Here is a 16,962-nt window from a genome sequence, read left to right as displayed (position 1 = left end):
CTCCCGATAAGTCAACATTGAATCCAATGTACTGCCTCATCCTGAATGGCAAGCAACTGAACTAGCCTCCCATGCGGGACCTTGTCATAGGTCTTGCTAAAATCCATGTTAACCATTCCTAATCAATCCCAGTCCTACATGTTTGCATATGCGCACATGAAGTAACCAGCAGTGTTGGTGACCTCAGTGTACAAATCCACAAGTGCCTAAATGTGAAGAGGATGCACAGGGTACTGTCCTTCATTAACAAAGTCCCAGAAGACTAGAGAGTAGCCAAGGTTCTTCCTTTGTTTAACAAGGGAAACAGATTCAAGTATTTATCATGTGTACATTGAAACACACATTGAAATGTGTAATTTGCATCAACAACCAACACACCCAAGGGTGCGCTGGGGGAAGCCTGCAAATGTCGCCACACATTCTAGCACCAAAATAGTATACTGACAATGTTCAGCAGAACAACACAAGCAACAACAAAACAACAACAGCAAAACAAGCCTTTCTCACATACATAGACAGTTCTCCAACCCCAGGACAGTCCACCTCCAGGCCTCCAACATCCAGTCCCTGTCCTGGAATCTCAGACTCGCAGACATTGGGACCAGACTCACAGTTACTAATTTGCAGACATGGGGCCTCCAACTTCTGGACACATCGAACCAAGGTCCCTGAACTCTAGACTTGCACAAGCCTACAGGACTCACCAATCTGGAGGTGGCGGTGGTGGGGTTTCGCCGATCCTCAAGCTTCCTTCCCGCACGGACCTCCAATCCCAGAGTCCACCAACCTGGGGAGATGTGCTGACATGGCGGGGGCACTAGGCCTCATTCATGGGGCCTGCCGACTTTGGTCATTGACCATGGGGACCGCTGGATTGGAATGGCACGGTAGCATAATGCTATTACAGTACCAGCAACCTGGAATCTCTATCTCTATTATTCTCCCCATGACGACATGAATTTTTTCTGGGTGCTCTAATTTCCTCCACATTCCAAAGTTTTTCAGGTTAGGGTTAGTGAGCTATGCTGGCACCAGATGTGTGGTGACACTTGTGGGCTGCTCCCAGCACAATCCTCAGACTGTTATTTATTGACACAGATTATGCATTTCACTATATGTTTCGATGTACATGTGGCAAATAAAATTAATCTTTAAAGGTCTTCATGGGAGGTTCATCCAGAAGATTAAGATCCATGGATACTTGGTAGTTTGGATTCAGGTTTGGCTTGCCCACAGAAGACAGAGTGTAGGGATGTGACTTGTTCCATGTAGACAGAGTCCATGGAGGGACAATTGCTTTCTGTGATGTGCTGAGCTGTGTCCACAACTCTGCAGTTTCTTCATACGATCACAAAATAGAGCACTTTCCATACCAAGCCGTGATGCATCTGTGGTGCATTGATAAAAACTGGTGACGGTCTGAGGGGACATGCAAACATTTGGTGATGTTTACTCCTAGGGTTGAAATTCTCAGCCTTCCAAACCTCAGCAGCATTATTGTGCAGTTAGCATCACCCTGCTGGAAAGGGGGCAGAATCAATTTACAAGGACATTACCAGGAATGGAATTGGTTTATTATCATTATGTGTTTTGAGGTACAGTGAAAAGCTTTTGTTTGTATGCCATCCACGCTCCCCTCCACAAACTTCTCACTGCCTCAGTAAAGCAGCCAACATAATCAAAGACCCCACCTTCCCCAGACATTGTCTCTTCTCCCCCTCCCATCGGGCAGAAGATACAAAAGCCTGAAAGCTCACACCACCAGGCTCAAGGACAGATTCTACCCCACTGTTATCAGACCATTGAACGGTCCCCTAGTACGATAAGGTGGACTCTTAACCTCAACCTACCTTGTCATGGCTCTGGTACCTATTGTCTGCCTACACTGCACTTTCTCTGTAACTGTGACACTTTATTCTGCATTGTTATTGTTTTACCTTGTTCTACCTCGATGCACTGTGTAATGATCCGATCTGTGTGAACAGTATGCAAGACAAGTACTGACACAGTGAAAAACATGTGACAGTAATAAACCAGTTCCAATTCCATAGAGAAATACATAGAGGCAGTAAACCAGAAAACAGAATACAGAGTAAAGGGGAGGAGAAGATGGCAACATGACACAGCACGCGCAGCCACTCCGAAATGATATCGTATTTGTAAGTAGGTACCGTGCACAATTCTGATTTGATGGAGACAGATGTGAGAAGCACGGAGGAACACCTGGAGAAACTTCTGAAATGCCCGCTTCGCTGCTGCTGCTACTGTGCAATCAAGAATCTCTGGAGGGGAAGGCCCCAAATCCTTGGCTTTGCCTATTGCCTGTTGCTGGGGCCAGGGTTGAAGCGCTCGGCAGAGATGGTGCTCGGTGTTGGAGGCTCGAAGTTTTCGGACGGACTCAAGAGTCGGCTGCTTCCAGGGTGCTGCATCAGCAAGTTTGCGGCGCTGGAAGCTCATGGCAGGAAGAGTTTTTCTTCCTCCTACCGTCTGTGTGAGATGATGGGACTTTTGAGAGACTTTTGAGACTTTTTTTACCGTGCCCATGGTCTGTTCTTCATCAAATTACGGTATTGCTTTGCACTGTTGTAACTATATGTTATAATTATGTGGTTTTTGTCAGTTTTTTTAGTCTTGGTTTGTCTTGTGTTTCTGTGATATCATTCTGAAGAAACATTGTATCATTTCTTAATGCATGCATTACTAAATGACAATAAAAGAGGACTGCGTGTCCTCATAACCTAAAAAAAAGTATAGCAGCAACAGAGAAAGAGCAGTGCAGGTAAACAATAAAATGCAGGATCATAACAAGGTCAAGAATCCATCTGATCATACGAGAGGACCGTTCAATAGACTGATAACAGTGGGGTAGAATCTGTCCTTGAGCCTGGTGGATCGTGCTTTCAGGCTTTTGTATCTTCTGCCCGATGGGAGAGGGGAGAAGAGAGAATGTCCGGGGTGGGTGGAGTCTTCACTGATTCAGAGAGAAATGTAGACAGAGTCTATGGAAGGGAAGGATTGAGATATAAAGAGAGACTGGACAGGTTGGGACTTTTTCCTAGAGCAAAGGAGGCTGAGGGTGACTTGACAGAGGTTTATAAAACCATGAGGGACATAGCTAGGGTAGATGGACATGGTCTTTATCCCACAGAGTCAGGGGGTCTAAAACTAGTGGTTATGGGTTTAAGGTGAGAAGGGTGAGATTTACTAGGGACCTGAGGGCAACTTCTTCATCCAGAGGGTAGTCTGTAGGAAGTGATTGAGGCACTACATTGACAATGTTTAAAATACACAGACACGTACACGGATAGGAAAGGATTATAGGGGTATGGGCCAAATGCAAGCAAATGTGATTAGCTTGGGTGGGAACTTTGGTTGGCCTGGACCAGTTGGGTCAGTTACCTCCTGGATACTGAAACGCCTGAAGAGCGGATGTCTCCATCAGTGCAAGAGTCCAGGATCTGAGGGCAGAGGGACAAAGAGGATTTTCTTCAGCCAAAGATGGTGAATCTGTGGGATTCATTGCCACGGAGGGTGGTGGAGGCGAAGTACTGAATGTGTCTAAGGCAGAAATGGATGAGTTTTTGATCATAAACACAAGAGATTTTGAAGATGCTGGAAGTCTAGAGTAACACAAAAAATGCTGGAGGAACTCAGTGGGTCAGGCACTCTATAGATGGGAATAAACAGTCAACATTTCAGGCCAAGACCTGAAGTTGGTGAGAGTGTGGATGTGGGTTTCATTTCAACATTTAAGATAAGTTTGAATAGGTACTTGGATGGGATGAGTATGGAGGGCTGTGGTCTAGGTGCAGGTCAACAGGACCTGGCAGAATAACAATTCATCATACACTAGGTGGCCTGTAGAGCCTATTACTGTGCTGTTGAGCTATTCCACCCTCACTCAAGTTTCCTCGTTTTCTTAAGCTAGGCAGATAGGTAACCTTCAGTCCCACAGTTTCAGTTCGAAGATGGTTTATTGTTCACCAACGCAAGAAGCTGATGTAAAAAGACAGTACTTCTCGGCATTCTAATGAAAGGTAGATTCAAATATTGATTGAAATTCCTTAGACTTCTAACAATGTGCTTCCAACTACTAAAGGAAATGTATAAACAATATAGAATGGCCAACTTGATGATGAAAGCTAATTGCTAAACAATGCGATAATGAGTCATCAGTAATAGACCTGATGCAATGAAATCTAGTAATTAGAAATAAAATAACAATCCACATCAGTTACGGCATAACAAGTGCTCTATGACTCTGTGAACGGAGATGCAGACAAATTGACCAATTTTGCTCCCACACCTTAAAGATTGGCTTTATTTGTCATGTGTGCATTAAAACATAGTGAAATGCATCGTTAGTGTCAAGGACAGTCTGAGGATGTGCTGGAGCCCACAAGTACTACCATGCTTCCAGCACCAACATAACATGCCCACAACTCACTAACCCTAATCTGTACATCTTCAAAATGTGGGAGGAAACCTGAGCACCTGTAAGAAATCCATGCAAACACAGGGAGAACAGACAAACTCCTTACAGAGAGCAGCAGGAATTAAACCCGAATCTTACAGCTGATGCTATAACAATGACTGTGCTAACCGCTACACCCTTCTGACCTTGTACCAGAGTGACTGCCTGTGATCTGAGGGACACAGAGGATACAGGACGGGATGGGACAGTGAGGGAGAATGGCTAAGGGTGTTGGGGTGTAAGGGGACTCTCTCTCCTGCTGGGACTAATCCCAGTCTCTCTCTTCCCCTCCTCTCCTCTACCCTACAGGGAGGAAGCCCCACTCCGTTTGACCGGAACTTCGGAACCAAACTGGGAGCCAAAGCTATTCTCTGGTTTTCCTCTGCACTGAAGGAAGCGTACAGGCACGGTGAGTGATAGAGATGAGTGTTAACCCTCCCCTCCTCTCCACTTCCTCCCCCTCTCACCCTTCATGCTAAAGGAGGCATATATGCACAGTGAGTAGTGGTAATGAGGGTTTGAAACCCCCTCCTCCTCCTCCCTCAATGCCATCGTCCTGCCCCTCCCTTGATCTTACTTTCCCATTCTGCCGCTTCCCACACACTCTCTGCTCCTTCCCCCACCCCTCCCTCCCTACGACTGTTTACCCCTGTCTCTCCTGCTGTTCACAGGTCGCGTATTTGCAAACACACCAGACTCGGCCTGTGTGCTGGGAATGAAGAAGAGAAGTGTGCTGGTACAACCCATCCTCCAACTCCGTGACCAGATTGATCTCGAGTGAGCACAGGGAGGGGGAGAGGGGGTATGGGGAGGGAAGAGAGAGAAGGGAACAAGAGGGAAAGAAGAGGAGAATGAGAGGGCTAGAGAGTGTGAGGGAATAGGAATGAAGAAGAGGGAAAGAGGGGAAATAGAAAGGGGGAATGCGGGTTGGGGGCAGAGAGACAATATTGAAGGGGTGAGACTGGTTAGAGGGGCATGGGATGAGAGAGAGGTTGGATGGAGACAAAGGGAAGGGATGTTCCTCTTGAACGCCCGTGCTGGGTTGGCAGGTAATTTCTGTTGGAAATTTAACACTCTCTCTCCTGCTGTCTCTTTCTCTCCCTCACTCTGCTCTCCTCTTCCCTCTCTCCTTGTCCCTCTCCCCTCCTTTCTCCCCTTTTCCCTTGTCCCTCTCCTCCTCTCCTTGTCCCTCTCCCCCTCCCCCCTCCCCTTGTCCTTCTCTCCCTCCCCCCTTTCCCCTCCCACTCTCCCCACCCCCCTCCTTCCACCTCTCCACAGACACCGGCTACCACTGAACCAATGGTGGCTTCGTCTTCGCCCCATCCTAAAGGTCCTGGCCAAGTACAGGGTCACAGCCGACATCTCCGAACAGGCCTGTCTGGAACACCTCAACTGTCAGCCTGCGACTTCCACCACAGCTCACACCTAAAAGGAAGGGGTGTCTGGGGAGAGTGAGGGAGCTTCCCCCCCCCCCACTGCACACTTCTCAGAGCTTCATCCAGGGTGGGGAAGAGAGGGCGGAGGCAAGAGAACTCCCCCCCACAATGTTTGTGGTTGAAGGTGGTATCTACCGAACTCTGTGGCAGTAAGGAAGCTTCCCTCAAACCAGGCAATGGAAGTTGGGGAGCTTCACACTCCCTCAATCCCCTCTTCCCCATCTCCTCTAACCCCCACTCTGTTTCTCTCTCCCCCCTCCCTGCCACCCCTTCTGCTCCACTCTCCCTCTGTTCACCCTAACCCTCTGTTCACCCTAACCCTCTCTTTCTCCTCCCCTCTCACCTTCTCTCCACCAAACTCCCTCTCTCTCTCTGCCTACCCCTTTACTCTCTCACCCCTCCCTCTCTCTTACGGAGAAGGAACTGCACCCCAACTTCAAAGTCACGCTGTTACTGACTCTCCGGAGCTGGACTGTCTGTGTGACCACACAATGTGATATTTGGAAGAAGGGAATGAATTAAAAAATCTTTCCTTATCACCCACTCTCTCTCTCTCTCTCATTTACTATTCTGTTTTAAAACTGTTTGGATCCGATTCCTCCGCCAAGACCATTGTTTCTGTGGCTGTATCGCTCTGTGACTCAACGTAACTGAACTGAATTCTCTTGCTGCAGATACCAGGGAGGGTTGGGAGTAGGAGGGATGGAGTCTAGCAAATCTTCACAGATGTACAGTGGAGAGTATTTAGACTGGTTGCATCACCACCTGGTGTGGAGGCTCCAATGCCGAGGATCACAAGACACTACAGATGGTTGTAAACTCAGCCAGATCCATCACAGGGACAAACCTCCCCAACACCGAGGATATCTTCAAAACACAGTGTCTAAAGAAGGGGATGTCCACCCAGGACATGACTTCCTCTCATTACTACCATTGCAGAGGAGGCACAGGAGCCTGAAGACACACATTCAATGATTTAGGAACAACTTCTTCCCCTCCACCATCAAACTTCTGAATGGACATTGAACCCTTGAACACAATCTCACTTATCTTTGTAACTTCTAGTGATTTTTATGCCTTGCACTTCAAACAAATTCTCTCTCTCGCTGTCAATCTTTCTCCCTTCTGACCAGAGTATGGAAATGAGCAGAGCCATGAGTTTTGGTGTATAGTTAGTTCTTGACACGCCTACAGCCATGGAGGTCAAAGTAACAGTAAACTGGTCCTGTCCTTCAACCCCTGCTCATGTTCCAGTCTCCTGTCCCCACCCTTCCCCACTTCCTCCTTCCCCAGCTCCTTCCTTCCTCATCTCCATCCCTCTCCCCATTCCTTAACCCGGTCCCCTTGCGCCAAGCACTTTCCATCCCCAATCTCTTCTCCACCTCCTATCCCTCCACCCCTTCAAACCCCCACGCCCCGCCCCGATCCCCTCACCAATCAAGTAGACAGTTTCTAAAACATTCCTGTGGTTTATTTGTAGAGTACTTTGTTTCAAGGTTACATGTTCATATATATAGGCAGCTATGTTTAACATTCGATATTAGAAATTTACATAAATTTATTTACATATAATGATTTTTGCTTTAGAGATACATTGACAGTTACTGCAAGGAAATAACGGGCAAAAGGGAGACCCACACACTCCCAGGGTCAGACACAGAGAGAAACTCCCCCCACACTATCCGATCACACACTCCCAGGGTCAGACACAGAGTGAATCTCCCTCCACACTGTCCCATCACACACTCCCAGGGTCAGACACAGAGTGAATCTCCCTCCACACTGACCCATCACACACTCCCAGGGTCAGACACAGAGTGAATCTCCCTCCACACCGTCCCATCGCACACTCCCAGGGTCAGACACAGAGTGAATCTCCCTCCACACTGTCCCATCACACACTCCCGGGGTCAGACACAGAGTGAATCTCCCTCCACACTGTCCTATCACACACTCCCAGGGTCAGACACAGAGTGAATTTCCCTCCACACTGTCCCATCACACAATCCCGGGGTCAGACACAGAGTGAATCTCCCTCCACACCTTCCCATCACACACTCCCGGGGTCAGACACAGAGTGAAGCTCCCTCCACACCGTCCCATCACACACTTCCAGGGTCAGACACAGAGTGAATCTCCCTCTACACCGTCCCATCAGACACTCCCAGGGTCAGACACAGAGTGAAGCTCCCTCCACACCGTCCCATCACACACTCCCAGGGTCAGACACAGAGTGTATCTCCCTCCACACCGTCCCATCACACACTCCCGGGGTCAGACACAGAGCGAATCTCCCTCCACACTGTCCCATCACACACTCCCGGGGTCAGACACAGAGTGAATCTCCCTCCACACCTTCCCATCACACACTCCCGGGGTCAGACACAGAGTGAAGCTCCCTCCACACCGTCCCATCACACACTCCCAGGGTCAGACACAGAGTGTATCTCCCTCCACACCGTCCCATCACACACTCCCGGGGTCAGACACAGAGCGAATCTCCCTCCACACTGTCCCATCACACACTCCCGGGGTCAGACACAGAGTGAATCTCCCTCCACACTGTCCTATCACACACTCTCAGGGTCAGACACAGAGTGAATTTCCCTCCACACGGTCCCATCACCACTCCCGGGGTCAGACACAGAGTGAATCTCCCTCCACACCGTCCCATCACACACTCCCGGTGTCAGACACAGAGTGAATCTCCCTCCACACCTTCCCATCACACACTCCCGGGGTCAGACACAGAGTGAAGCTCCCTCCACACCGTCCCATCACACACTCCCGGGGTCAGACACAGAGCGAATCTCCCTCCACACTGTCCCATCACACACTCCCGGGGTCAGACACAGAGTGAATCTCCCTCCACACCTTCCCATCACACACTCCCGGGGTCAGACACAGAGTGAAGCTCCCTCCACACCGTCCCATCACACACTTCCAGGGTCAGACACAGAGTGAATCTCCCTCTACACCGTCCCATCAGACACTCCCAGGGTCAGACACAGAGTGAAGCTCCCTCCACACCGTCCCATCACACACTCCCAGGGTCAGACACAGAGTGTATCTCCCTCCACACTATCCGATCACCACTCCTGGGGTCAGACACAGAGTGAATCTCCCTCCACACCATCCCATCACACACTCCCGGGCTCAGACAAAGAGTGAATCTCCCTCCACACTGTCCCATCACACACTCCCGGGTTCAGACACAGAGTGAATCTCCCTCCACACCATCCCATCACACACTCCCAGGATCAGGCACAGAGTGAATCTCCCTCCACACCATCCCATCACACACTCCCGGGGTCAGACACAGAGAGAAACTCCCTCCATACTATCCGATCACCACTCCCGGGGTCAGACACAGAGTGAATCTCCCTCCACACTGTCCCATCACACACTCCCAGGGACAGAAACAGAGCGTAGCTCCCTCCACACCGTCCTATCACCCACTCCCAGAGTCAGACACAGAGTGAATCTCCCTCCACACCGTCCCATCACACACTCCCGGGGTCAGACACAGAGTGAATCTCCCTCCACACCGTCCCATCACACACTCCCGGTGTCAGACACAGAGTGTATCTCCCTCCACACCATCCCATCACACATTTCCGGGGTCAGACACAGAGAGAAACTCCCTCCACACCGTCCCATCACACACTCCCAGGGTCAGACACAGAGTGAATCTCCCTCCACACTGTCCTGTCACACACTCCTGGGGTCAGACACAGAGTGAATCTCCCTCCACACTGTCCCATCACACACTCCCAGGGTCAGACACAGAGTGAATCTCCCTCCACACTGTCCCATCACACACTCCCGGGGTCAGACACAGAGAGAAACTCCCTCCACACTATCCGATCACTACTCCCGGGGTCAGACACAGAGTGAATCTCCCTCCACACTGTCCCATCACACACCTCCAGGGTCAGACACAGAGTGAATCTCCCTCCACACTGTCCCATCACACACCTCCAGGGTCAGACACAGAGTGAATCTCCCTCCACACTGTCCCATCACACAGTCCCGGGGTCAGACACAGAGTGAATCTCCCTCCACACTGTCCCATCACCACTCCCGTGGTCAGACACAGAGTGAATCTCCATCCACACCATGCCATCACACACTCCCAGGGACAGAAACAAAGCGTAGCTCCCTCCACACCATCCCATCACACACTCCCGGGGTGAGACACTGAGAGAAACTCCCTCGACACTATCCGATCACCACTCCCGGGGTCAGACACAGATTGAATCTCCCTCCACACCATCCCATCACAGACTCCCGGGGTCAGACACAGAGTGAATCTCCCTCCACACTGTCCCATCACACACTCCCTCGGTCAGACACAGAGTGAAGCTCCCTCCACACTGTCCCATCACACACTCCTGTGGTCAGACACAGAGTGAATCTCCCTCCACAGCATCCCATCACACACTCCAAGGGTCACGCACAGAGTGAATCTCCCTCCACACTGTCCCATCACACACTCCCAGGGTCAGACACAGAAAGGGGAGAGACTTAGTGGAAGGAGAGAACGAGAGGGAGAGAAGGGTACAATGAGATGAAAGGGTGGTGGCAAGGAGAGAGATGAGAGGAGAAAAAGTGAGGGAGACAGATAGTTGTGCCTTTCCACAGACCACCACACACCCTCCTTGCTGCCAGACCCTCAGCACACGTATCGCATGTGCACCCCCCCCCACCCTCACCGACAGGTCCTTAGCGAGGGAGGGAGGGAGAAGAGGATCCAGTTCGGGGACTGCAGAAATGTGAGTCTTGGGGATGTGACCTTCCCTGCCTCTCGACCCTACCTGAGGGGGAGGGGGGGGGAGCACAATCCTCAGCACATCATCTTTCGGCTGGGTGGGACTGAGGAGCACGGATGACATGAGGGTGGGGGCTGGGGCTCGGCTTGGGTCGGGGAGTCAGGGTGGTGGGAGTGATGCCGTTTCCTGTTGGCTGTAGAGCCCCCTCATCTCCGGTCTCTGCCCCCAGCACTGCGGGGGGCCGCTGGATCACAGCCACGGGGGATCCCGAAGACTCACACAGCTCCTTCGGGCTGTCGTCTGGGGTATGGGTGGAGAAGAGAGGGAAGAGAAGGAGAGGGAGGAGGGAGGAGGGAGGAGGGAGGAGGGAAGAAGGAGAGGGGTTAGTGATATATGTACTTCCAATCACCATCTTTCTCCCTCCTCACTCCCTTCCCTTACACCCTTCATCCTCCTTCCCTTTCCTGCACCCTCCTCCACCCCTCCGCACTTCCTCCCCTTCCTCCATTCCATCCCCCTTCCTCCATTCCCTCCTCCCCTTTTCAGCCCCCGGGCTGAGGGGAGACCCACCGATGAACTCCTGGGTCCGTCGCTGGATAGCGGTGACGGGACAGTCCTTATGAGCCAGCAGTAGTTGCTTCAGCTGGGCCACCTCATTCCGCAGGAGCCGCACCTCGTTCTGGGGGAAGAGTCAGAAGGGGTGTAAAGGTCAGCTCTGTAGAAATCCATGGACCCTGTCCCTCCCCTCCTTTTTCCAGCAATCCATTGGGGTCTCCCAGTTGACCAGGAAGTTCCTGTGTGTGTCTACTCAGATCTTGAGCAAGGAAAGGGGGGGGGGGAACGAGGCTGGGGGAAGGGAGGGAAAAGGAAGGGGGGAAATTCAGTGAGGACAAAGAATCATTGTGGGATGGGCAGTGCAGAATGAACCCCCAGCGTCCTTCCCATCCTACCCTCTCCCTCTTCCCTCCTTGACCCCTCCACTCCCCTCTTCCTACCTGTAGCTGGACGTTCATGTGTCCCAGTTCCTCGGCCTTCTTCTCCAACGAAGACACCCACACTTTGCGTTTCTGCCTGCAACGGGAGGCAGCCGCTCGGTTCCGTTCCAGAAACCTCCTCCGACGCTCATCTGGGTCCTCCTCTATACCACGTCTTCGCCGGCCCCCTCCCGAGGGAACAGTGGGCTGTGACAGTGAATTCTAGGGATAGGGGATAGTGTGGGGGAGATAGGCATAAGAAAGGTAGAGTAGGGAGAATGAGCTTTTAGATCTCCAACATCTCAAGACCACACACAATCCTCCCTCCCCCCATATATCCATCCATCCTATGCCTCAGAGTTTGGGGGGTGGGGGAAGAGGGTGGGGGTGGGTGAATAGGAGAGCCCAGGGAAATCCCACCAGGGCACAGGGAGAGAGAACACAGACTCCACAGAGGTGGTGGGGGGGAGGGGGAGGAGAAAGAGCGTGTGTGTGTGAGAGAGAGAGAGAGAGAGAGAGAGAGAGAGAGAGAGGCTAAGACTCTGACCCTGACTACCCTTTGACACCCTGAATAATCAAGAACCTATTAACCCTCACTTTAAATGTACTCAATGACAGTCTGCCTCAGCCATGTGTGACAATAAATTCCACTGATTCACCACTCTCTGGCAAAAGAAATTCACCTCATCTCTGTTCTAAATGGACGTCCCTCTATTCTGAGGTTGTGTCTTCTGGTCCTAGACACCCCCATTATAGGAAACATCCTTTCCACATCTACTCAATCTAGGCCTTTCAATATTTGATAGGTTTCAGTGAGATCCTCCCTCATTCTTCTAAACTCCAGCAAATACAGTCCAGAGCCATCATAAATTTCACATACATTAACCCTGTCATTCCCAGGATCATTCTGGTAAACATCTTTTGGACCCTCTCCAATGCCACACATCCTTTCTTAGGTAAGGGGTCCAAAACTGTTCACAATACTCCAAATACAGTCTGACCAATACCTTATAAAGCATCAGCATTATGTCCTTGTTTTCATATTCTCGTTCTCTCAAAATTAGTACTAACATTGCATTTGCCTTTCTTACCGTTGACTCAACTTTCAAGTTAACCTTTAGGGAATCCTGCACGAGGTCTCCCAGGTCCCTTTGCATCTTCGATTTCTGAATTGACTCCCTGTTTAGAAAACAGTCTATGCTTTTATTCCTTCTACCAAAGTGCATGACCGTATACAGTACTATATTCCATCTACCACTTCTGTACCTATTCTCCTAATCTAACCAAGTCCTTCTGTAGCCTCTCTGCTTCCTCAACACGACTTGCCCTCCCGCCCATCTTTGTATCGTCAGCAAACTTGGCCACTGAAGAAATCGGAGGGAAGGAGGGAGGTAGGTGCGGAGAGAGATGAGGGGTAAGAGAGAGAGGGTATACCTGAGTCTGTGACGGGGAGACAGTAGTGGGCAGTGAGTTGCTGTTCTGGCCGTGCTGTGTGCTCACTGTACTGGAAATCACGTTCCCATTTACCATCGGCAGGTTCTGCAAGGTCAGTGTCGACTTCAGCCGCTGTCATCAGGTTGGCAGGCGGGGGGGGGGGGGAGAGAGTGGGTCAGAAGGTAGAGGCATTGCTGTTTGCATTCTTCACCCTTCCCACCTCCCGATATCCCTCCCTCTCTCCTCAGTATTCTCTCCCTTCCTCTTGCGCTCCCCCTCACTATCGCTCCTCACCATCCTTCCCTCCCTCATCGTCCCTTCCCTGCAACACTCCGCCACTCGCTCCTCAACCCGACAATCCCCTTCTCCCCATGACACTCCCCCTCCCTCTGCCCTCAACACTCTCCCTCCGCCCAACACTCTCCCCTCAATCCAACACTCCCTTCAACCTAACAATCCCCCTCTCCCCATGACACTCCCCCCTCCCTCCCCCAACACTCTCTCACTGCTCTGCCCCTCCCGTGCCAAGGCAAGGATGTGGACTCACCATTTTGGCCTCCGACTGCATGGGTGGGGTGGAGGGAGACGGGGGCTGACTGCTGTTGGAAGTTGGCCCCGGGATTCCCGGGATGTTGGGAACAAGCGATCCAGGCCGTGCGATCTGGATGTGGGGCAGAGTACAGGTCAGGAGCATGGAGGTGGGCAGCCAGCACTCCAGGGTCATACACTCTTCCCACCCCCACACAAAGATGCTGTGGTACTCACAGAGATGACGGTGGGTATCTGCAGGGTGGGGCTAGGGATGTTGACAGGCATGGTCTGTCCATTCGGCAGGTGCAGAAGGACAGGCACAGGTCCAGTAGGAGACCTGGGAGTGGGGGTGGGGGTAGGGACATAAGAGGAAACAGAGGGTGTACATGTTTTGTCTGATACACTTCACCCACATAACAAAACCTCCTCAAATTCACCCACCCATCTCCTGAAACCTCTTCCCCTCCCACAAAATGTCCCCAAACCTCACTGTCACCCCCCTCCAATTCCACCATCCTTCTCCTTGTCCTATCTCCCCATTCCCCGCATCCCTCTCTCTGTCCCCGCATCTCCATCCCTGCCCAACCCCACCATTCGCCCCACATCCCCAGTCTCCGCCCTGCCTCTATGTACCCCCCACACCTCTTCATTGCTATCCCCAGCTCACTGCCTCCCCTCCTTTCCTTACCCCAAGTGGCGAGTACTCACGACAGTGTTCTGTTGGAGGGGGGAGTGGGTGTGATGACCGAGGTCGGCGAAGGTATTGTGGGATGCAGGGAGGGTCCTGACTCATAGGCCAACAGCAGTGAGCCTGGCCTTACAATTGTGGGTGTTGTGTTGCCTGGTCGCTTTGGGGGATGGTCCTGTGAGGAGAGCAGCACAACACAGATAGTTAATGGGTGGGAGAGAGGGAAGGAGAATGAGTGGGAGGAGAAGGAGCAAGAGTGAAGAAGAGGGGCAGGAGAAGAAGGGACAAGCAGGGAGGAGGGGGGAGCAGGGCAAGGGGACGTGAGGGGTGTCAATGGGGGTGAGTGGGGAGGGGGAAGGTGAGAAGAAAGGGTGAGGAGATTAATACAAAGGACAATAATGTAAGAGATAATAGTTTTTTTCAGATATATAAAGAGTAATGGGGTGACAGTGAATATTGGACTGGTGGAAAATTACACTGGATAGACAAAGAAATGCCAATGTGCTCAATAAGTACTTTGCATCAGTCTTCACCGTGGAAGACACAAGTTCGAGTGTGTCAGGGTGCTGAAGTGACTGCAGTTCCTATTACTAAAGAGAAGGTGCTTGGGAAGCTGCAAGGTCTGAAGGTAGATAAGTCACCTGGACCAGATGGATTACACCCCAGTGTTCTGAAAGAGGTGGCTGAAGAGATTTTGGAGGCATTAGTAATGATCTTTCAATTACCAATAAATTCTGTCATGGTTCCAGAGGACTGGGACATTGAAAATGTCCCTCCACTCTTTAAGAAGGAAAAGAGGCAGAAGACAGGAAATTATCAGCCAGTTAGCCTGATTTTAGTGGTTGGGAAGATGTTGGAGCCCGTTACGAAGGATGAGGTTTTGGGGTACTTGGAAGCACATGATAAAATAGGCCAGGATTATCATAATTTCCTGAAGGGAAAATCTTGTCTGACAAATCTGTTGGAATTCTTTAAGGAAATAACAGGCAGGATAGACAAAGGAGAGTCAGTGGATGTTGTGTATTTAGATTTTCAGGTCTTTGACAAGGTGTCACACATGAAGCTGCTTAATAGTTTAAGAGCCCATGGTATTACAGGAAAGATACGAGCATGGATAGAACATTGGCTGATTGACAGGAGGCAAAGAGTGGGAATAAAGGGAGCCTCTTCTGGTTGGCTGCTGGTGACTAGAGGTGTTCCACAGAGGTTAGTTTTGGGACCACTTCTTCTTACATGATATGTCAATGAGTTGGATGACAGAATTAATGGCTGTGTGGCCAAGTTTGGGCAGAGCTAAAGATGACACCAGAGGGCAACTTCTCCCAGCTCATCAGTGAAACAGTTAAATTCTTCCTATTCTAATGTCTCAATTTTCCTTTCCAGGATGGTTGGGGAATATTGGGATCTTTGATCTACAGTAACACTTGAAAACTGCCGTTCTGCATGACAGCATGTTCCCGTTCTTGGAGCTCACGGATGAGCTGCGTTTCAGTATGTCCAGGTTCGGCCTAAAGTTGGGCAACTTTGGGGCCTGCCCAGCCCTGTGGACATCAATTCTCGACAGTGTCACGTACTCAAGCATAACGGGAGCTGGAACATCGAAGACAGTGGGAGTTGATACTCGGTAATCGATTTGCTGATTCTCAAGTCAGGGAACTTGAAATAGAAAGCAATGCTTCAAATTGACTAATGTCGACATAGCAACTGTTGTCTCCCCTGTTGCTGTGGAAGGAGTGATATCGGTCTCTCCCTTGTCAGTGAGAGAGAGTGCCTGTGGAATGTCGAAATATTGGAATGAACAGTTAGTTTTTGATGGACTGTAGACCATGGTCTCTCTTTGGGGGCTTTCCTGTTGTTTGCATGGTGGGTGGTGGGAATGTTGATGCTTTATGCTAGAATAATTTGGGGAGGGGGAAGGGGGAGGGTTGATGCTGTTTGTTCCTGCTTGTGCATGTGAGGTGGGCAGGGGCTTTGGGGTTATTGCATCTTTTTTTCTATCATTCATTCTTGAGGATCTTTTTCTTCTGTTTTGACGATGTCTGTGGAGAGTAAGGACTTCAGGTTGTATATTGTATATATTCTTTGATATTAAACAGAATTATTCAACTATTGAAGTTTACGGAACATATGAAGATAGATGGAGGGGCAGGTAGTGTTGAGGAAGCAGTGAGTCTGCAGAAGGACTTGGATAGATTGGGAGAATGGGGAAAGAAGTGGCAGATAGAATATAGTAAAAGGATATACAGTTGAAGTCAGAAGTGTACATACACCTTAGCCAAATACATTTGAACTCAGTTTTTCACAATTCCTGACATTTAATCCTAGAAAACATTCCCTGTCTTAGGTCAGTTAGGATCACTACTTTATTTTGAGAATGTGAAATGTCAGAATAATAGTAGAGAGAATGATTTATTTCAGCTTTTATTTCTTTCATCACTTTCCCAGTGAATCAGAAGTTTACATACAGTTTGTTAGTATTTGGTAGCATTGTCTTTAAATTGTTTAACTTGGGTCAAATGTTTTGGGTAGCCTTCCACAAGTTTCTCACAGTAAGTTGCTGGAATTTTGTTCCATTCCTCCAGACAGAACTGGTGTAACTGAGTCAAGTTTGTAGGCCTCCTTGCTCGCACACGCTTTTTCATTCTGCCCACAA

At 50.2% G+C, this 16,962-nt stretch overlaps 1 protein-coding gene and 1 pseudogene across 5 annotated transcripts in view; one reads left to right on the top strand and one right to left on the bottom strand.

Annotated features, from left to right (window-relative positions):
* LOC140193675 (ATP-dependent 6-phosphofructokinase, muscle type-like) overlaps positions 1–6,451 on the top strand; it is a 46,716-nt pseudogene extending 40,265 nt beyond the window's left edge.
* A 908-nt stretch (positions 6,452–7,359) lies between these two features.
* LOC140193669 (cyclic AMP-dependent transcription factor ATF-7-like) overlaps positions 7,360–16,962 on the bottom strand; it is a 31,967-nt gene continuing 22,364 nt past the window's right edge. For 4 of the 5 annotated variants that reach the window (XM_072250828.1, XM_072250827.1, XM_072250826.1 and 1 more), the window contains 7 exons: positions 14,330–14,484; positions 13,856–13,958; positions 13,638–13,751; positions 13,091–13,222; positions 11,678–11,878; positions 11,253–11,361; positions 7,360–10,982 (listed from right to left, as the gene is read on the bottom strand). In XM_072250828.1, the coding sequence (XP_072106929.1) occupies positions 10,765–10,982; positions 11,253–11,361; positions 11,678–11,878; positions 13,091–13,222; positions 13,638–13,751; positions 13,856–13,958; positions 14,330–14,484 (1,032 nt within the window). In that variant the 3' untranslated portion in view covers positions 7,360–10,764. The remainder of the gene's footprint in view (positions 10,983–11,252; positions 11,362–11,677; positions 11,879–13,090; positions 13,223–13,637; positions 13,752–13,855; positions 13,959–14,329; positions 14,485–16,962) is intronic. The other variant, XM_072250830.1, reaches the window with a different exon arrangement.

This window comes from Mobula birostris, unplaced genomic scaffold (genome assembly GCF_030028105.1).
Source record: "Mobula birostris isolate sMobBir1 unplaced genomic scaffold, sMobBir1.hap1 scaffold_691, whole genome shotgun sequence".
Taxonomy (NCBI): domain Eukaryota; kingdom Metazoa; phylum Chordata; class Chondrichthyes; order Myliobatiformes; family Myliobatidae; genus Mobula; species Mobula birostris.
This window is presented reverse-complemented; position numbering and strand designations above follow the sequence as displayed.